Source organism: Nannospalax galili, unplaced genomic scaffold (genome assembly GCF_000622305.1).
Source record: "Nannospalax galili isolate Female #2095 unplaced genomic scaffold, S.galili_v1.0 scaffold199, whole genome shotgun sequence".
In the NCBI taxonomy this organism is placed as follows: domain Eukaryota; kingdom Metazoa; phylum Chordata; class Mammalia; order Rodentia; family Spalacidae; genus Nannospalax; species Nannospalax galili.
In genome coordinates this window covers 2,126,739-2,148,873 of record NW_008343559.1, presented here as the reverse complement: position 1 = coordinate 2,148,873, position 22,135 = coordinate 2,126,739, and the positions used below count along the sequence as shown (strand labels likewise).

Below are 22,135 nucleotides of genomic sequence, written 5' to 3'. Positions count from 1 at the left end.
CTCTCCTCCTCTTGGCAATTGCCAAGACTTACAGTTTTCCTGACCAGCAGTTTTTCCATCCTTCTTTGTTTTTTCTTTTGTCTTTCTGAGACAGGGTCTCCCCTGTAACCCCAGCTGTCCTGAACTCACTATGGTGATCCAGCTGGCCTTGTCAATCTCACAGAGCTCCGCCTGCCTCTGCTTCTGAAGTGCTGGGATTAAAGGCATGCGCCATCATGCCTGGCTCCAGAGGGTTTTCTTTTAAAAAGTTGAATAAAATTTATCTTTGAGCTTCCATCTGAGTCCACTCTTAAATTCTTTTATTAAAGAGACTAAGACTCCAGAGAGGGGGCCCCAATTTCCTCCAGTAACATGTAACACCCAATATGAAACACTCTAAAATTTCCAGTAACACAAACTGTGGCTACTGTGCTAGGAAATTGGGCAGGCCTATGGCTCACTCACCTAGCAGGCATGAGGCCTGGGGTCCATCCCTGGCATCACGAAACACCCAAAAAGTATGTTTAAGGAGGGTCGGAGACATCTTACAATAATTTGTTTCATTTTGGTTAACTCAGAATTTACTGACTTTGATTCTGAAAAGAACCAGAGTTTGCTTTGTTTCGGTTTGGTTGGCTTTTTCAAATACCAGCTAATACTGCAACAAAGTTTTGTCTTTGAAACATTTTCACAGAGAACAGAGCAAAGAACCCATGCTATGGTTTCCATCTAGCTTCAGTTCAAGTTCCAGCTCTGACACTTGCTCACCAAGTCCTTTTCTTTGTATGAGCTTTAATTTCCTCATCTACAGTAAAAGGACAATGCCTGGCAGGCTTCGGTCATTTCTCTAGTAATTCACTCAGCAGCCATTTATTAAGAGCCAGACAAGTGCCAGTCATAAGCAAGATGAATTAAATCTCCACTCTAGAGAGACAAATAGATAAATACAATGCATGGTTAGGGGATTATAAATCCTTTGTGCAAATGTTTAAGGAGGGTCGGAGACATCTTACAATAATTTGTTTCATTTTGGTTAACTCAGAATTTACTGACTTTGATTCTGAAAAGAACCAGAGTTTGCTTTGTTTCGGTTTGGTTGGCTTTTTCAAATACCAGCTAATACTGCAACAAAGTTTTGTCTTTGAAACATTTTCACAGAGAACAGAGCAAAGAACCCATGCTATGGTTTCCATCTAGCTTCAGTTCAAGTTCCAGCTCTGACACTTGCTCACCAAGTCCTTTTCTTTGTATGAGCTTTAATTTCCTCATCTACAGTAAAAGGACAATGCCTGGCAGGCTTCGGTCATTTCTCTAGTAATTCACTCAGCAGCCATTTATTAAGAGCCAGACAAGTGCCAGTCATAAGATGAATTAAATCTCCACTCTAGAGAGACAAATAGATAAATACAATGCATGGTTAGGGGATTATAAATCCTTTGTGCAAAACACTGGCATCTGGAAGCAATGCAATAAAGTGATAACTATGATGACACAGGTGTTGCATTCTCTCTACCGGAAGAGATATAGCAGAGGTAGATGTCTGACCTCAGGCCACAGTGCAGGTCTCTCTCAGGTCAGTGCCTCTCATCCTGACTCCTGAACAGCTTTTAAGATATCCCCCTATCCAGAATCCACTCAGACACTCTAATGGGGAACTTCTGAGGAAGACCTGCTCCTTAAAAGCCCTTCTGGGTGTACTGGCTAAAGCTTTCTCTCACTTATAAACAGGGTCTCTGCTGCTGCCTTCTGCAGCCCTGGGACACCTCACCGTGTGCATGAAGTGATATCTAGAGGTAAGCAGGTGCCCTGAGGTTCACTATCACAGTAATCCAGTAGTGTACATTTGAGTCCTGATATACTTACAAAGTGTGTCTGCTGAATTAGGATGACACACAGTGGCCGCAACAAAGCTCCCTCGTGAAGACCATTATTGTAGATGTACAAACCCAGAGAACGACACCGTAGTCACTTCTCAGATCTGTCTAGAAGGACCTACCCTCACCTCGGGACTTGGGGTGTTCTAAATGTAGGTCATCATGGTGATGTCTTCAACCCAGTGCTACCTGGAACTGAACACTGAGTCCCTGAGATGATTAACTAGTGCCAATAGGGGGTGGAAGTGGAGTCTAGAACTCTCCCTCTGGGACTCTTTCCCTACGCATCAGAATACCCAGGTTAGGCCCTCAGTCACAGAACCATCTTCCTGCATTAGAGTGGCCAGAAAGCAGACTTCTGGCCTTCTCTGCACCCTTCTGAAACATAACCAGCCTGAGGTGTTGCAGATCCCGGCACACCCCCAGGAACCTAGGCGGGGGTCTTCAGTTCTGAAGAGCAGAGGTGTTTGCCAGCCCAGAGCATGGCTCCAGGCATCGCACATCTCAGCTCCTTTAACTGTCACAACAGGTTAGGATTTTATCGCAGTGCACGGGAATGTGAACCCCCAAGCTTCTTAGTCCAAACTCTGAGGAAGAAATGGCCAGCCTCACACCACTCCCCTTCTTGCGCTCCCTTCCTCTCTAACTCCACTTAGAGGCGGCTCTTGATCAGACAGCGCACGGTACTGTCCTCTGCACAAAGTCAAATGTCAGTAGATTCTCCTAATATTCAAACTCAGCCAAGTCTTTGTGAACTTCAGGGTTCACAGAGAGCCAGGAGTTTTGCACACACAATAGATTCTCTCTGCTGGCAGAGGCTGTTCACCAAGTACCACAGAACTGACCTACAGAGTGACAGCTGTTGGCAGCACGTGCTCACAGCAGCTGTGCTATGAATGATGTACTGCATAGTGGGCAACATGGTCAACACCAGGACCGAGACTATAAAGAAGGAAATGTCATGTCACAGGCCAGGTCTCATGTGCTTCGCTAGTATGAAGAAAAGGTAACAACAATGAAGGGTTTGAGTAGAAAAAAAATGTATGGCAGATGAAGCTCAAGGCATACAGACTTACTTAAATAAGGGAAGTAACAGGAATAAAACTCTAGATTGCTTCTCATCTGTTAAAAAGGAGAGGAAGCAAAGTGTTAGAAATGGGAATGAGCGAAAGCTAGGAGAGAATCCGAGTGAGTCTGCAAGGTCTGTGTTGGGGAGCATGCTTTGCTAAGCAGAGTAGGAGATCTCTTGACATGTGTCATCTTTCTGTTCGGATCTGAGGGAGAGTTGTAGGTAGACAGAAGTCGACTGTGTAGGGAGCCAAAGGGGGAGCCACTCATATGATAGAGAACATTCTAGATCACTGTTCTCAAAGAGCAGAATCAACAAGGGAGTCTTAAAAATGCAGACTACAGGAGCCCCCACTTCAGACTCAGGATCAGGATTACCAGGGAGGGCCTGGGAGTATGCATTCCCAGCATTTGCACTAAGCTTCTCATGCCAGAGAGTTTGAGAATCCCGGCTTCAGGAACATCTGTCTCTCCTTTGCTGTAGTTCACAGCAGGACTCTGAACTGGCAATTCTTTATTAAAACAAACAAGCTATGAACCTGCTGGGGGAATTCTCAAGCTTCATTTCAGGGGCAATAAATAATTTGGCCAGAGGACTATTTTGGTCATAGAGCCTCAGCAAGCAGTTGTTACACACCCACTATGTCAAGACAGTGAGGTACACTCTCAAACTAACATCCTCTTCTACATTTGGACTAAGCTCAGCCCAGTTCCTCAGTGAGAACACTCCTCTTGTCACCAGACTTCAGTTACTAGAGTGACAAGGCTGACCACAACCAGTCCTTCACGGATACTTTTTAACTCTCTGTTTCCTTCGCCTTCAAGACCCCACTCAGAGACTTCACTTTTCCCAGGTCCTTTCCTCTCTGCACTTCACCACTACAAAAAGCAGGACTCCCAGGGTTCCTGGCACTCTCTGCCCTGAGGCAGGTGCTCTACTTGGCCCTTTCCCCTCCCTCTCTCCCTACCTTCCTAGCCTCCTTCCTCATCACGAGTTGACCCTGAATTCCTAGCCCTCCCAACTGAACTCAGATATCTCCATTCACATGTTCCATAGCTCCTCATGAGGCCCATCCCCAATGTACCCATCATCCCCTCTACTTTACATGTGACCTTCCTCCTAAAGTCCTTCTTCTGGCTTGTCACACATGGCTGCTCACATCAACATCCCAGGACCACAGCATCCAGCTAGTGACAGATCCAGGCAAGTTGACCTCCTAAATCTACCAGCCCCCTCCTCTATGCCTATTGTCACTATCTGCTGGACCTTGCAACATTTCATTTTCCGTTCGTAAACACTAAGGCACTGTCTGAGCCATTTCACTCATCCTGCAAGAATCCTCTCCTGCTCTCAAAGACTCAAGGAACTCCTCATCGCCTGTAGTTAAGGCTAACTGTTGGAATGAGCCAAGAGGCCCCCGGTACTTGGCACTTGTTGTTCACTCAAAACAGAGCACAGCATAAAAAACACAATCACAGGGCTTTACACATGTACGTTCCTCAGCTGGAAACACCTGTTTTGACCTTGAAATCACCTCTCATCAGACCTTTCAGTATTCATGGACATCTATCCATGCATTATCTTCCCTATCAGTCACAGGTCATCTCTTAAAGTACCCCAAATGCAGTACCCGGCTCTTGGTGTGAATGTTTGCCAAATGACCACATAACCCCAAGACGTCCTACTAGAAGGAGAACCTGGAGAGGGGAGACTGAGAGAAAGGCTGCTATGACAGTCTAGGCAGAAGGCAATGCTCATCTGGGTGAGATGAGGAGGACAGTGACAACAGGAATATTCAGCACTGATGATACCCTATCCCCCGCCCTTCCCACAGCACCCTTCCAAGAATGGTTCATAATATGACTTAACATTCACCATAGCCTATGAGGTAGATTCTGTTTGGGCTATTATTCCCATTTTATAGATGAAGAAACTAAGGCACAGAAAATTGAAACAAATGACTCTGAGACTGGAAATGGGGGATCAATATGATATATGCACAATTAAAATCCCAGACAGGCAGGCGTGGGAGGAGCTACAAGGCTCATGGGCCTCTGCTGTAGGAAGTACTGGCCAGCTGGAGAAGGAGTTAGGAGCTGGAGAAATAAGTCCTAGGAATCGCTTCCTTAGAGGGCTTTCCTTCCATGAGGTGGGACAGAGATGAGATCACAGAGAGACAGAAAAAGAAAGTGAGAGGCCCAGGACTGGCTGCTGGCAGTGTTCCTGCATAAGGAGGAAGAGAGGCCAAAAGCTAGGGAAAATGAGAGGTGAGAGTTTTGTCAAGGTGAGATGCCTCAGAGGAGGAAGAGCAGAGTCCAGGCCACAGCCCTCCCAGGGCAAGCAGAGCACTTGAGTGCACCGTCCAGCTGCGGTGGGGCATGGGTGGTTGGTTTGGAGGGCTCTCAAATCCCTCTTGGCTCCTGCTTCCCCCACCATCCAGCTGGTAGCATCACCCCATCCCCAGGGCAGGGATGATACCACACAATGCAGAGAATGAGCCACAGAGATGTCAAAGATCAAGCCATAAACAAGCCATAAAATTCACCCATTCTGAGTATCCGATTTGATATTTTTTGGTAAATTCTAGTTTTAGAACACTTCCAGCATATTCTGGTGTGACTGAAAACACACTCCCAACCCCCTAGTGTTGTGTGTATCTAGCCATCCCCAAAATGAGTTCAACATTGACCCCTTGTACTCGCCTACCAGGCACTCCTCCTCACAGAGGGGCAGAGGTTGAAGGTCTTAGGTCCAGAGCTTCTCTCTAGGCAGTGACCCCAGGGCGCTCTTGCTTTGGAACAACACTTTTTATTATCTAACACAGGAAAGAGTTCTTCCTTTTATGAGACAAGGTCATGACTCCAATGGCCACACCGACTGTAGCAAAAGCACTCTGCACATGGACTCCAGCCATGCTACCATGCTACCTAGTCCAGCCATGGACCAGTCCTTGCTACCTAGCTCTGAGACCTTTGGAACTTGTCCCTTGTGCATAGGCCCTGTTCATGGCTGTGAGCCATGAAACACAGAAGCTACATACAAACATACCATACACATGTAACAGAGCACTTTGCCAAATACAGGTCTATGGCTAACTGAGAAAAAAAAAAAAAAAAAACTGGGCAAATGGCAGAGAACTCTAAAATGGCATCAGATTTCTTTGGAAGTATCGAAGGTTCTGAGGCATACGGAATCTTCCTCAACAGCAGCCACAGCCACAGGGAGGAGCATCCGTAACCCTCTTGCTTCTAAACCAATCTCATAGGACTAGAAGGAACCAGAGGCAGGGGAAGACAATGGGCTTGGTGAACAAACATGCTTTGTGAAAATCACATGAAGAATGCCAATGTTTTGGCAGGGGAAGGACAGAGACATGATTTTTCTGCAGGCCATGGTGGGGCACTCCAGGCGGCCCCAGGGCTGCCAAGTGCATTCCAGAGCTCTTTCCTTCACATGCCCAGACCAGCAAAGGCCTTTGCATTTGCAATGACTTCACACTCAGCCAAAAGTAAACACACTCTCCATTTTTTCCATGGACAAACACTAACCCCAAATTGCCAGTGTTGGCCTCTGCAATCCAAGTGGAAAGCCGCCTTTCCCAAGGAAATAAAGCCATTTTAACTCAATAATACCTCTTGGCTGCAAAAGAAAACTTTCCTAAAACCTTCCTAGAAATTATTTATCATGCATTTGTGCAGGAGGCAGTGATCACACAAGCAAGCCCTACCAATGGAACAATGGCACTCAAAATATTCACAATGGATGATCCAAGAAGGCTCTCGCCAACAAACACCTGCACTCAAGACTTAAGCAGCGCATCTGTAACACAAACACACAAGATCTGCTGCTCATGCACCCGTACGCACTCCTACAGCTCAAGGCTGCCTGATTGGAATATTCTTTCTGAAAATAGACTATGATAGGGCAGGTGCTGATTTGAATAAAGAGTAAAATGGGCACTGAAGATCTTAGCTGTGCCAAACTCTGGCACCTGTCAAACATGCATCTCACTTCTCTTCCACACAGCAGTCTAAATCCAAAATCTCAATTTTCCACCAAGTAGCAAGAAATGAAGAGGCTCAAGACTTACCAGGTTGGAGTTGGTGGCGTTGGAGTCATCTTCTGGGAAGGGAATATAGATTGCTAAGGCCACACAATTGGCAAAAATAGTCAGTAAAATAATTATTTCAAATGGTCTGAGGAAGGAGTTAAGGAAGTCAATGCGACAGTTAACACAAGTGAAAACAAACATACATCTTTGTATTTTTACATGAATCAAAGATTCGTAAGAATTCTGTTTAAACAATACATTCCAAGCCCCTTGTATTCTGAGAAGAAACATATGCCTTTTAAGTGCTTCTAGTGGACCCCCGCCAAAATTTTTTCCTAATATGTCAAGAGCAGTGGAGGCCAGTCGCGTGCCAGAGTAAACACAGATTTCTAAATATTTCTTCCCTTTTTTATTTATTTAGATTGCATTTGATTTCATTTTCCCTCATGTGGGCCTGGGGTACAGGAGCCCTGCCTGCTCCAGGAGGGGATCCTCCAGAACCTCATTTCCACATGGCTCACCACCAAGGGACCCAAAAACGCCTGGGAGCAGAGAGTGGTAAAGTGGGGTTTTAAGGCAAAGCAGCCTTTCATGGAAATCTGTTGCCTTTGAAAGCAAAGTGCAGGGTTTTCTGCCCACTCGGGGCTCAGGACTCCACAGAGCAAGGCAGGTTGTGTGCCGTGGGTTCAGAGAAACTGGATATTTCCCCTTGCAGGCTCAGGTCCACAAAGGACATGGGGCACGATGGCTCTACAGGGGCCCTCTTTAGTGTGTAAGACCCAACTAACTGATCTTCTTTAACTCTATCTGGGCTCTAGAGCTTCAGCCCAGGGTCCATTTACTAGTAGCAGCATACTCTGATGTTTCCAGGCCATGACTTTTTCATGGAAATACCAGAGCAGGACACCGTAGGCAGAAAGCTAGTGTGACACTCTCCTCTGCTGAAACCAACCCCATACCTACCACTAAAAGTCAGAAAGGGAAACATCACAAGAAGGTACACCCTATGCTCCTACTGCAAAGTTCACAGCCTCTTTCATAGAGCCTAATGGGAAGAAGAGAAAGAATGGAAATTGCTGGGTGGCAGACCAACTAAACTCTCACAAAAGCAACTAACTTTGAAGCAGGAAGAGACCCTAGGTATTATCTAGTTCAAGCCTCAGGTCCAGAGAGGCTAAGAAATGTTTCCAAAGTCTCATAACAGACTAGACTAGAACAAGATTTCCTGATCACCATATCCAGTGCTCACCTCATGCCACAGACAGCCTTCGAGTTCGTGTTCACAGGCCTGCTGAACCCGGCACAGAGTTCTGCACCTGGGGGGAATCTAAGTGACAACCTTCATGATAGATCCCCAGTAGCCCTGTGGCATCACAAAGGTAATTTCATAAACGGGTGCCTTGGGATCACAAGATAACCTACAGGGGGCCTGACCAATCTCCCTTTTACAGACATGGAAAGCATACTTGCCCAAAGTCCCCAGCAGGAGGAGAGCCAGGCCCAGAGTCCAAACAGAGCAACTGACTCATCCTTTACAGCCTGCTACCCCGAGGTAGCCAGGATCCAGTGGCACTGGAGACAGGAAACAGTGATAGGGAGGTGGCAGTAAAGGACAGGAGTTGGCGCTCATCCAGAAATATCACGCTAAGCCCTATGATGGCTGCACTGGGCATGGAAGAGGCAGTAATCCCTACTGTTAAGGAATGAAACTGAAGCACAGAAAGGGTATGTGTTAATATGACCAACGTCATAGAGTCCATGGTTAGAATAGGACCCAGACCCAGAAAGTTGGCTGCAGAATCCATTTTAAGGACTCCTTAGTGCTGGGAACATTCCAGAAAGATAGCCCTCTTACTTCCCAAGCATGTTACCACTTTGCTCAAGACAGTAACCTTCAGTCCAGACCTCAAGTTCATTTTCACTGTCTGGTGCCCTATGGGGCAAGGGCACAGGAAGCAACTGAGCCAGGCCCCATGCACATCCACTCATCACATGTTACCTCTGCCTCTACCAGTCAGAGAAGCCAAGCTTGGAGTGTTCCAAGTGTTGTTTCCCACATCCCCCCTCACCCCAATACAAGCAACCCACCTATCTCCTTATGCTAAAGCACCAGGCTAATGCTGGAGGGTACTGTAGACAATGAGGCAGACAGGGAGAGCTGCAGCTCAGAAGCAAAGGAGAGCCCAGGGAGCCCAAGGTTCTCATGCTACCCTGCAAGGACCACATGAATTGTACAGCTGGTACACCAGGATGTCCCCTTACCTCATCTAGGCAATCTGGATGCAGCACTATGGGCTGCATCCCCTCCCTCTCTCCAAGTGGGAAGACTCTATCCCCTGGGAGGTACAGCAATACCACTCATGCAGTCAGGGTCCCAAATTCAGGTGCCACTGCATCCCAGTAGAGCTGGACTTCCTGAGTATTCATTGGCAGGCATCTATTCCTACCTAGTAGCTATCTAGTGCCATCTAGTCCCTGGCCACACCAGGGACTAGTACCATAGGTTGGGGAGTATAGGAAGTTTGGGTTTTGGATTCAGGGACTCTGAGTTTGAAGCCAATACTGTCACCACCTGTTGTATGAATTAGGGGAAGTTCTTTGGACCTTTGGACCTCCCCCTGTTCTCCTCTGAAGGTGGCTGACTTGCATGGTTCCAGCTCTCCTCACTCCATGGTTCTACCACTAAACAGCTATGAAGGCAGCCTGATGATCTGACCAAGTCCAGTCTCTCACCCACTCATTCAGGGACCAGGTGTGACTTAGCAGACTGAAGTTCTTGGCAGCAGACCTCGCTTAGAACTGCATCCTATTATAGTTACTTTTGGGTGAAGGAACTTAATATTCCAAGAAGGAGTGTTGTTTGCTCAATAGAACTTCAATTCAGCCCAAGGTCATCTTCTTTTATCTTCCACTACCCAATGTTTTTAAATCTTCCCTTAGAAATTCATAAGTGAAACTGAACACTCCATTCTGGCTGATAAGAAGCCAGGCCCTGCCCAAGGGAATCATATTGCAATAATACCCAGCACTAAGTACCAGGGTCCTAGTCTGGGCACATGACCTAGAGAGTCTTATGTGAGGCTTATTTCATCCTTGGTGAGAGTCAGGGATGAACTTTAAGGTCTTTTCCAGTCTAACTCCATGATGCTTACATGTTAAGGGCCTGTGTCCACAGAGACAGTCCAGCTCTTCAAAGGCATGTTTTCTACAGGACCCTCTACTAGTTTCTGTATGTACAGAGTGCACCTGTTTTATTCCAGACCATACTCTCAACTTTGGCCATACCACAGCTATACCAGGAGAGCTCAGAAGAATGCTTGCACAGAGCTCTGACATCTAAAGTTTGCTAAAACTTTCAAGGTGGTTCCATGGCAGAGCCCAGGTTGAGGACCACTGTTCACAGGCCCTGAGCCAAGAGTGGGGGCCACTGACCATAACACTATTATGCATTTCCTGGCCCCTTCACCCTAGAGAGACGTCAGGTTGTAAGCTACCACTACACCATGCCATAGGAAGGAAAGTCATGAAGCACCATGCAGTCACAGGGAACAGAAACTGTTTGGGCCTCCCCCTGGTCTCCTCTGAAGGTGGCTGACCTGTGTGGTGAGAGGTTCTCAGTAAGCTCAGCTGGCAGCTCATTCCACACAAATCAAAGACTCTTTGTCTCTAAGGCCACTTGTGACAGGTTCAGAAACCAGAAGTGTTTCAGACTTTAGATTTCTTTAGATTTTAGAATCTTTGCATAAATATGAGAATATGAGAGTGCACCTGTTTCATATCTTTGCATAATGAGAAATCCTAGGGATAGGACCCAAGTCTGAATGTGAAATTCACTTACGGAACATATATATGTCTCATATATAGCTTATATACACAACAAACAATATTTTTAACGTGCCTGCATTTTGACTGCAACTTGTCACATAAGAACAGGTAAAGGATTTTCCACCTGTGGCATCATGTTGACACTCTAAAGTCTTAGATTTTGGAAGAATTCAGATTTCAGATTTTTGGATTAAGGATGCTTAGAGTTCCAGGAAATTCCAGAGCCTTATCGTCTGAGACAGCGACTCATGGAGTCTAGGGGGAAGACCTAGAACTCTTTCTCAGGCTCACTAAGGCAATAAGTGTAGCCCCACATAGCCAACACAAGCCTGTGAGCCTGGTGAGCCCCAGAGGACCAGCACCCAGGTACAAACCCCAGGAACATCCTGGCCAGCCAAGATCATAAAGGATATTTCCATTCAACGATGCTGATGCATGCCCTCCTGATAGGGTTCTTCAGAGTCAGGCAGAGCAGGGCACGGGGCGGCCGTGTGGCGGTCGTACCACCCTGCTTCTTGGGTTTCCCATACTGCTGCCGCTTCCGCTGTGTGGAGCTGACCGTAGAGATGGTCGCATTGCCAGCACTGCCCATCAGCTTGGCCTGCCGGGCGGCATCGATGGCTGCCTGCCAGGACAGGGCTGCCCCTGGAGTAGGGATGTGCTCAGGGGCGAGCCCCGCTGCTGCATTGGCATTCATGTTGGCATGGGCTGGGCGTGGGCTCCCATAGTTGGAACCTGCAGAAAGAGAGAGGACAAGAGGGTGACCACAGTGAAAACAGGAGCACCGGGCACACACTTTGGAATCTGCACACAATTTTTTAAAATTTCTTTTTTTCAAGCCATTGCAGGAAGTTGGAAGGTGACACATGGAAACACTGGTATATGAAGCTCAGGAATAAAGCCAGGAAATCTATTCTAGGCCCTGCTTGACCTAGCTGAGTTGGATGACCTTGGACATATCACTCCCCTCCTCAGTCTCACTGCCTGGGCTTAGGCAGACAAGAAACGAGACACGTGCCTTACAACACCCACAGACCTTCACAGCACTGAGTTAGTGCAAAGGGGAGTTCAGGAAATGAAATTCATTGCACCACCTGGGCCCCAAACACATATTTATGAAAACACACAAATAAAGGGATACTCATTAAATAGAGTAGACAGGTTGTTTAAGGAGGGTGATGAGGAAAATGAGGGTAAGATACTGGAATTAAGAGGAAGGAAAAATGAATGACTGATTACATCAGTGCATGAACTGATGATGCAAAGACACAATGCACTAAAGAATCTGATTTACTCAACTCTACACCTGAGCTGCAATAGCAGAAATAAACACGATAAAGTGAGGGGTTAGACTAAAAAGTAAGGCCACATTCACTGATATAAGTTGGATGTTGTATCCCCCTCAAAGGCCAATGTGTCCTTGCCATGGTTCCCAGGTAGGCATGCCTGGAAGGTAATGGAATTTTTGTGATAGGGCCTTCCTCAAGCCAGTTTCCTCTACCACTAAAATGATCAAGTTACTTCAGCACCTTAGCAGTACCTCAACTGCCCAGTTGAGTCGGGTCTCTATCTCATGCAACCAAAGAAAGACCCAACCGATACGCTTGCACGGTGCAAGTTTATACTTGCTGGATTCTAAAGTCTACATCCTCTCCATCACAGCAACAGCAGATAAATTTCAAGTGTTATGTCAAATGATTGACATCAATGTCCAAAATGCTGATGAAAGGATTCTGAGACTTTTCTGAGCACAACAGGATAGTTTATCATGATAGATTAGCACTGCCTACCACAGACACAGAGGGTAGGGAATGGAAAATACACACATGCTGTGTGCTTGTCACTCATTGGATACCAAGCCAAACACATCAGGCCTTCTTTAGTACCTGATGTCATCAGCCACCTGCACTACAGCCATCTGGTCTCTGGCATTAGACCTCAGCCTCACTCCAAGGTCCTGGAAAGGTATCTCGGGCACCTACTTCCTGGCCATACTCCCAGCATAGCTCGGACTCTTTTCTCACCCTCTTCACTCTCTTCCCTTCTCTGTCCAGTAGCTCCAAGCAGCTGCTGCACACAAGGGGCTCAGCATATTTAGCAGGACCTTGGGCTTGTGAAGAGCAGACCTTTCCTAGACTGAGAAGATCCCTCTCTCACACAGCTTGTCAGAGCCCACCCTGCTCTCACTATATAGATTCTGAGCATAAAGAAAGGTAGACCCTAAGAGGACTGGGATCTCAGGCTTCCTTGTAAGACCGCAGAATGGAAAGCTCGGAGTGTGGGTTTGAATTAGCCAAGGCTCCTGAAGTGGAGCTGCCCTTCTAAGCAGCAACACTCAACACACAAGAAAACAAAGGAGCACGTGACTCATTAAAGGTCACAAAACGAGACAACAGAAGAATGTCTGCTGCACTCTGGATTCAGTGAACTGCCAGACTGTGCTCCCACGTCCTCAGCTCTCACACATTCCATACACAAGCACATGTGTGTGCATGCAAGCACAGTGGCACAGTGCACGCCTCCTCATGGCCTTTATGGGCTCTGAGGAGTAAGGATGCACTTTTATATTTAACACACAGCTTCCCCAACACTAGCAGCCCCTTTGGTAACCCCCAGGTCACCTCCCTGGTGACTGAGATTGGAAAGTATCCCTGTTTTCATTTGCTGCACTGGAGCAAAGTGGCCTTGTCTCCCATTTTAGTTTGCTAGAGTGAGGAGAAACCTAATTCTACCTTGTTTGGTCTATGGCATGGAATTGTCTTTATAGACTCTATTTGGCTTTGACAAAATGTAATAGAATCTTTTAACTCCTGGATTAACTGCTCTTCCCTCACATCCATAAAAGCAGCCATGTTCCCCTGCTGTCAGCCTTGCACACCCCAATTCTCTACCCACAGCAATGCCTCACACTGGCCTTTAGTCATTCACCATCCCTCTCACACCAGCTGCCCATTCCCAAACCAATCAGTGTCAGGTGCTTTTGGGAAACTCTTGGAAAGAGGGCAGGAAGCACTAGCATAAAAACTAGCAAGCTGTCCTGGGTACCCTGAGCATAAGACAGGATGTTCCTAGCAAACCAAGGTACAGTTCTGATGGCCAGGCCTCTCAGGAGGACTCCTAGCACCTTCACACTCTATGGGGTCCATTCCCGGAACACCAGAATATCTCTGGAGCATACCATCTGAAGAAAGCACATGTGAATAGGCCTGGGGTATCCAGAGAGTGGAATGTCAACTTCTCCTTAGCCAGAGGAGACAAATACAGTCATCCTAGAGCACTGCTCTAGCCTCTGAGTGATAAAGAGCACGGCCACCATACACACAACCACACACAGGAAAGACAGAGGTGTGATCTCTAAGGTTGACCTCTAGGAAGGCTGTATTTCAAGGTCACTCTGACCTTGGCTTCTCTGAGTCACTTCCCCACCCAGAACTGAGATCCTAGGAGTGTCTCCAGGTCATCCTTTAGTCCCAGGCATAGGAAACTTCCATCTCTATAGCAAAGATTCTGAACCCAGAGGAGCACCATGAAGGTAAGGCAACCCACATTATTCCTCTGATGGCTTTTGTTAGCACAAAATCACCACCCAACACAAAGACCAATTTTCAAATTATAAGGCTGATTCAAAGTGCTGCCTCCTGGCTGCCAGCTGAACCGATGCCACCAGCTAACTCTGCTCTGGCTCCAGCTTTACTGGGCTATAGCCACTGATGTACTACTGTCCAATAGCACCCCAGACCAACAGCTCAGCAGACCAGGTCAAATGGAAACTGGTAGCAGCCTTACAGCAGCAACCTCTTCCAGACATAAGAAAATGATTCCAATGGGCTCAGTTCCCATGAAGACAGTAGCATCCCTGCCTACTACACATAGGTGCTGCCTCTTCCCAAGGGGACCAGGACACAAGCAGGACTCCAGCACAGACTGCTTAGTCTCATACCACTCTATCCTTCAAGGGCCTAGTAAGGAGTCCCAGTCTGGAGATGGGCATATGTTTCCTCAGTATCAATGAGTACAGCTTGTACTTCAGGCCTCCCAGTCAGGGAGACGTTCGATGATGAAATAGTGAATTTTAAAATTCATCCGCATCCCAGAAGATGTCCAGCCTCTATTGTTGATGACTATAATGATGATGATGCCACAATAAGCAAGAGTATTGACATGGTTTGTCTCTTAAATATCCCCTAAAGGCCCACGTGATAAAGGCTTGGCCCTTATTCCATTAAGGTGGTGAATCCTTAAAAGGTAGGGTCTGATGAGGGGAACATGAGTCACTGGGGGTATGTCTTTGAGGGAATATTGGAACTCCACCCCTTCCTGTCCTTTGCTTCTTGGCTGCCATGAGGTGAAAGGTCTTCTCAAACCATACTCTTTGACCATGATTTAGTGCCTCAACCATAAGCCCAAAAGCCAATGGACCAGGAACTGAAACTTCTAAAACTGTGAGCCAAAGTAAATGCTGTCTCTTTATAGGCTGATGGTCTCTGATATTGTGTTGTGGTGACAGAAAATGAACTGACACTAAATGGACTACAGGTAAACATTAGAAATGTACCTGGTGGAGTACGCCCATCAACACACCTTAAGCACTGCACCCTTCCACTTACTTCTACTTCCCATGTCATCATGCTTATCCAGGCCACCATCCATTTCTTATCCAGAAATGCTGCAGAAATCCCTGACAGTTCTCATTTCCAGGCTTGCCCATCCCTAATCCAATCTCACTCACAGGTCAAAGTGATCTTTTAGAAATGTGAATCTAAATCAGGCCCGGTCATTTTCCTACTAAATTCTTTAAAAATCCAAACTCTTTGCCATGGTTCTTGAAGCCTGTGTAGGCTGGCCTGGGCCAACTTCCCTGAGCTTATCATGTACTGGCCTCTTTTCACCCTTCAGTTGTGCCCAGTTCTTGTCAGCCGCAGTGCATTCACATGTACATAGAATGTTCTTCCCCCTGCTTTTTGCTGGTGATTCCTCTTTACATTTCCTCTTTACACTGAGCTTAAATGATTCCTCCTTAAAACTCCAAACCCAAGGAAGCAGAACTCAACCAGCAGCTTCCAGTAATGCCCCCATCTCCCTCCTCCATACTACCCTTAAATAAAGATGCCCAGATCCCTGGGCAACAGAAAGGGATCACCAATGAGCCCCAGGTACGGAAAAGGTATGGGCCTTTAACAGCATGGTCTTCCACTGTGGCCTCTGTGCCTTCTGCCATGGATAGAGCAGGTCACTCCTAACGAGCACCTTAATGACTGACAGAGTAGAAAGTAGGTCACCTCAGGAAGGAGAAAGATGCAAATGGATGTTGTGCTGAAGTCTGGCCACTCAGAGTCTCTGCAGTGGAGAGGAAAGGTATCTTCTTGGGCCAGGGATCACCTAAGACCTTTGCAGATGTCCAACTGTCTTTCACATATGTCACCCCACCATGGTGACAAGAATCCTAAAGGGCTCAGCAGGCACTCTGAAAGAGAAGCTGCACTTGCTTGAACCAGTACAGGCCTGCTGACTAGAAAACAGGAGTTGCCACGTCACCCCCATGACCAGGGAGGACCATGACTCCTGGTCTTAGATCAGCTAAGACTCTGTGAAACTCCAGCACAGAGGCACTCATCCATAGATGAATCCAGTGGGCCTCAGAAGGGTCACCCTGTAGTATGAAGTGACAGGTTGATGGTCAGCTCACAAGCTACTCCAGCCTCTTTCTCCTGCCTTCCTGAACTACAGAGGTAAGAGAGCTAAGCCAAGTCTCCATCTCCTTGAAGTCAGAATTCCTAATGCAGCTTTGGAGCTCAACAACCAAGACCAAATTGAAACTAAGCCAGGTGGGGCAGGAACATGTTCATTGATATAGCACTGACAGGGCCCTGTCAACAAGGCACATTTTCCTGCCTCAGCCACCGAAGAACTAGTATTACAGGCATGAGCCTCCATACCCAGCACCAACTACAACTTTTACAGTAGTGGAAAGTATGTCATTTGGGACTGTCCAATATGGTATCCTCCAGTACAAATAAGCAAGTACACTGCAAATTCTATTTAATTTCAATTAATTTCCAGCTAAATAGACACATGGGTCTGGAGATTACCATACCGGAAAGCACTAGTTTACATTAAGGAGAAGAGCATGGTGAGGCCTGGGGTGGGAGGCAGGAAAGACAAGAAAGCACTTGATTCTAAATTGGGTGTGGGGCCACCAAGCACAGGTCTAGATATGATGGATGGATGGCTTTTCTGAGAGAAAATAATCACTGTCTTCAAAAAGGCCTACCAAGGCATAAGGATTCTCAGCTCTGACAAACAACAGAGGCCATAAATCTTTTTCTTTACCTGACACTCTTGAAAAATAAACGTAAAACAAATTTTTCTCAATGGGCACATGGAGACTTGCTATCGCCCCTCAACCTGAGAGAGAAGGTCAATATGGAAGCCTCCCTTGAGTGTGTCAGTCAAGGTACTATGCACCTGAACTGCTTGCACACAATTCAAGCAGCATTCCAACTGTGCCTCTTCTTTCTAGAAGAAAGATGACGTGTCTTCTTTGAGACGAGACACAAAGGATAGACCCCATGCCCACAGCCATCACAGCTGCTCCGTAATGAAGAGACATGAGGGGCAAGGACATCTGCAGCATCTCCCCAACTTACGAGATCAGGTACTGTCTTAAATAAAGTACCTGCCTCTGATGACCTGGGCGTGTAGAGAACCTGAGCATTTCCAGCAGCCTACTAAGCAGAAGTAGCCAACCTGCCTGCATCCACGCCTTCCAAAACCCAGCACACAAAGCCTTTCCTCTACTTTGAAACATAACAAGTAAAAGGGGGCAATAAAAGGAAGCCCAATAGGGAGTCCCACTGTAAGGGACTAGACCCCTAAGAAGCAAACAGGTCACTGAGGAGTAATAAAGATGGCACACTTCCTGCTTCTTCTTGGTAGACCAAGCTTGGCAGGCTTGATTTTTAACTCCAACTCCCTTTCAACTGATCTGCTTAGAGTCAAGTAGCCCTAGACATATTTCAGCTTGGAGTTGTGACCTATCAGCCATCTTGATTCTTTGTTTTAAACTGACCAATCCAAAATTACGGAGGGGGAAACTACTAAAAACCTTAAACCCCAGACCCTTCCTGAAGGACTTTGGATTTTCAGTTTCTGAATCCTCTCTCACCTATGGAGAGCTTTTCTCTGTGCGAATACATGGTACGTGAATCTTCATCTTTCAGTAAAAGTTTGCTTACCTATTGCTCTCTGCTGGTCTGAGATTTTCCCTGCCTTTTAATTCTTTAACTGGCTGAGAAAACGAACCTAACCCCTAGATGTTGACCATCCTTGAGCCCATTCTGGTAATACCACCAGAGGAAAGCCATCAGCTTGTGACCAAGGCCAACTTTTTCTTATTAGACACTAATCATAATGCCATTTCTCCCTTGGTGGCCAACAACAGCAAGCCTAAGAGAAAAAAACTCACAGATGCATGCAGCTAAATCATAGGCTTCAACTACCCAGGGTAAACCACAATAGTAGTAAAATACTGCTCCCACGTCTTCCCAGACACTGAGAAAAGGAAGAGTTTGACCTCTGCTTATTTGTACTAAGGCACTAACCACTAACCACTAGCACACCTAAGTTACAGGCCCCAGCTGAGAATTCAGTGAAGTATACTGAAGTCAGCATTTCAGTCTGCGTAGCAAAATAATGGAAATGGCTCTGGTTGAGGACAGACATCAGGCAGGATGAACAGGAAGTCCTTCGGGTAGCTAGTGTCTGAGAACAGTGTCACAGAAGAACGATGTCACAGGGCCCACACACTGGCTCAGCACTCCTTCGCTGCCTCAGCACTCTTTTGCCACTTCAGCTCATGGATACTGAGATGAGTTAGGCTCCACAGAAGCCCTAGTGTAGAAACAGTTGGCGGGGGCTCAGCATACCCAGGATGCAGGATATGCTCTCCCAGAAGCAAACGAGGTATTCAAAGGCTTTTTTGCAGAAGTTGCCAGATTCATACTTGTGCAAATGTAAACCAATGTGTCCACCAGAAGGGATGTCCTAAGAAGCAGGACCCCTTGCTCATTCTGTCCACTGCTGTGCTCCCAAGAACCCAGGTAAGCCTGCAGTGTGGGATATGTAATAAAAATGTGAATGAATGAATGAATGAATGTTCAAAACATAAATTTTCTCCCCCCACATTAATTACTTAGACTACTGTCCACATATTATAGGGTCATGCACTCTGTCCACTGCAGACACAGAGGATGTATCCCTCCTACCCCAGAGGAGGCAGTGCCATCTTGCCCGGATAGTTTTCTAGTAGCCGCCTTCCTGGTGGCCATCTAGGAGGTTTTGGTGACAAAAGACCTGTTAGCTCATCCTGCATGTTCATTGTCTCCCACTGAGGTGGGCAGGGTATCTAGTGGGAGCTAGCAGTACCTGCTCTAACTCTACCTTGTGCTTCTGATCACCCAGGCCCACAGTTCTGAGTGACTCAGCAGAATGCACCTTAGGCTCAGAGCTCAAAGACCCTATGGACCCCAGTGCCTTAGGGTGGCATAAAACATTTCTGTTCCTGCTGTGAGGATTTGGCACCCTCAGATTCCCCAGTCCTGCCAGGATAGGGCAGTTGAGTCCCTGGCACTGCCCAGGATGGTCCCATGCAGCTATAAGGGAAGCACTTTAGGAGTTGATAATAAAAGCCAGTAAGAAAAGTCAAGATGGCAGCAAGATGGCTCAGCAGGTAAAGGAGCCTGCCATGGAAGCCTGCTGACCTGAGTTCAATCCCTAGAACCCAGGTAATGGGGAGAGAACTGACTACAATCTTGTTCTCTGGCTTCCATTAGGTACGGTGTCACACATTCACCTGCCCACATACATCACACACACACACACACAGACGAAAAAAAAAAAAATTAAAATAAAGTTTTTTTTTTAAAAGAAATGTCCAGATTTGCCCAGAGCTCAAGCCAAGTCACATGTCTGGGCATTCTTCACAGTGTAAGATAAATCTTTATACACTGAATGACAGGATTTTAGGAAGCCATATAAATTACATATAAAAATATTAAATAAGATAGAAAATTTATTCAAAGTATAATATTGAGGAAGAGTCCAGAGTAAATTTTATATAACATATGGGGCTAAAGAAATGATTTAGTGATTAGGAGCTTATACTGCTCTTCTAGAGGACCTGAGTTCTAGTCCCAGAGCCCATGTCCAGTGGCTCACAACAGCCTGTAACTCCAGCACTGCACTCGCATGCATAAACTCACACACAGACATACACATATATACATAATTAAGAAACTAATAAAATAAACTTAAAAATAAAAAATTTTAAAAAATATATAGTATATATAATAGGGCCCTGATTTATAACAGCTATTTTTTCCTAGAAGAAACACGGAAAGGAAATACATAAAAGTATTACTAGCATTATCTTGAGGTCCTACAACGGTTTAGAGAAATGTCCTTCAGAGGCCTGTGCGTTGAAGGCTTTTCACCAGCCTGGGGTGCTGCTGAAAGTGGAGGTGGAGTGTTTAGGAGATGGGACCTGTGGGAAGAAGTTAGGACAGTGGGAATATGCTCTGTTGTTTGCTTCCTGGCCCCAGTGAGGTGAGCAGTCTCCTCCATCACATGCTTCTGTCATGATGGGTTTGTACCTCCATAGCCCCATAACACCAGATCCAAATGATCATGGCCTAAAACCTCTAGAACTGAGACTAGAAACAGACCTTTCCTTTTCTTAAGTTGATTAACTCAGGTATTTTGTTTAAGAACAGAAAACTGATTAGCATAGGTGGCAAGTGACATTCATTTTCAGAGAGTCAATACAAGCTAGCACTTTTAGATAAGAACCTGGAAACCGGTAGACAGGACCCACATTGGTCTCTGCTAGTTTCTGCTGTGTGACTTCCACACAGCTCTGTTCGGCACCTGGGCTTCCTCCTTCAAGAAATGGACACAGCAACAGGCTCTATCTTGAAGTGCTGTGCCTTCAGGATCCAGTATGCCAATAGCTGCCAGATTCTCCAAAGAGTGCCTAAGAGTTCACCCTTATGGCCTTCATATTTTATTGCATTTTCCAAATTATGTACAATAAACCCTTCTTGGGATTAGGTTTGGTTGGTTTTATTGATTACAGATAGGTCCAGTATTACCACAACCAAACCAATGCCAGATTCCTGTCCCACTGCAGAAGGGCCCCTCAGGAAGGGGCAGAGTTCTGTCTGTCTGAGGCTGCAGAGAGAGGTGGGGAGTCCCATGCACCCTGAACATGAACTCCCCACAGTCTTCTGTGCCTGCAACTTAGGCTCTGAACTCGGCCACTCACAGTCAGGAATTTCCAGCAGTGGCTGTCCTGAACAGAAAAATGTGGGCTTAATAAAACAGACAATTTGAAAAATAACTGAGAAGGCAGGCCAGGTCCTTTCCTTTCTCTTTTCATGAGATTCAGATACGATTGTGCTCTCACAGATGCACTTCCATGACACACATCTGCAGTGAAGCACACCTCTTCATCTGTCAGGAGGTCTAGTTGAACAAGGTATGAGATGAGCTGTCCATTCAACCACAGGATTTGAAAGAAGTCCAAGCAGAACCAAACATCAGAGAGGGTAAGTGACTTTCCCTGAGCTGTACAGCCATGTGGTCCCAATACCTACCTAGGCCAATACCTAGGCCCCTGATCCTGTAAAGTGCCAAATGACAGGCACTTCTCTGTGCCTCAATCTATTGTTCTATAAAATAGAATTAACAATGCATTCCTTAGAGGAAAACCATGAAAACTAAATGAGATTGTATATCTGAAAGTTCTACCCAAAGAGCAACTGCTATTACTAAGGATTGTTCCAGATACTCACACAGACTGCCTCCAGGCACTAAGGTAGAATACTCCCTTTCAATTAAGTAAAATAAACATGAAAACTTTTTAAAAATTTTTTATTATTTTTATGTGTATGAATGTATTGCCTGCATGTATGTGAGTGCACCCGTGTCATGCAATGCCGCGGACATCAGAAGAGGGCTTCAGATTCCCCCGGAACTGGAGTTAAGGACAATTTGTAGCTGCCATGTGGGTGCTGGGAATTGAACCTGGGTCCTCTGCAAGAGCAGTCAATGCTCTTACCCTCTGAGCCATCTCTCCAGCACTGATGACCTGTATCTATGACATTTTTGTGACATTATTTCACTTTGACATTCAGTATGTGGTGTAAACACCGTAAGGAACACTCAGTAATATGTTCAGTGGACTTCATTACTTTCAGCACTATTTCTGTTAAATACTAAAGCAAAAACATTTTTGTAGTTATTTAACTTTAGCAAAGACTTCTTTTTTTTTTTTTTTTT

The 22,135-nt window shown here is 46.1% G+C and overlaps 1 protein-coding gene across 1 annotated transcript in view; it reads right to left on the bottom strand.

Annotated features, from left to right (window-relative positions):
* Cacna1c (calcium voltage-gated channel subunit alpha1 C) overlaps positions 1–22,135 on the bottom strand; it is a 617,044-nt gene that overhangs the window by 547,292 nt on the left and 47,617 nt on the right. Inside the window, 2 exon segments of the mRNA XM_017799802.2 lie at positions 7,013–7,118; positions 11,212–11,533. Of these exon segments, the coding sequence (XP_017655291.1) occupies positions 7,013–7,118; positions 11,212–11,533 (428 nt within the window).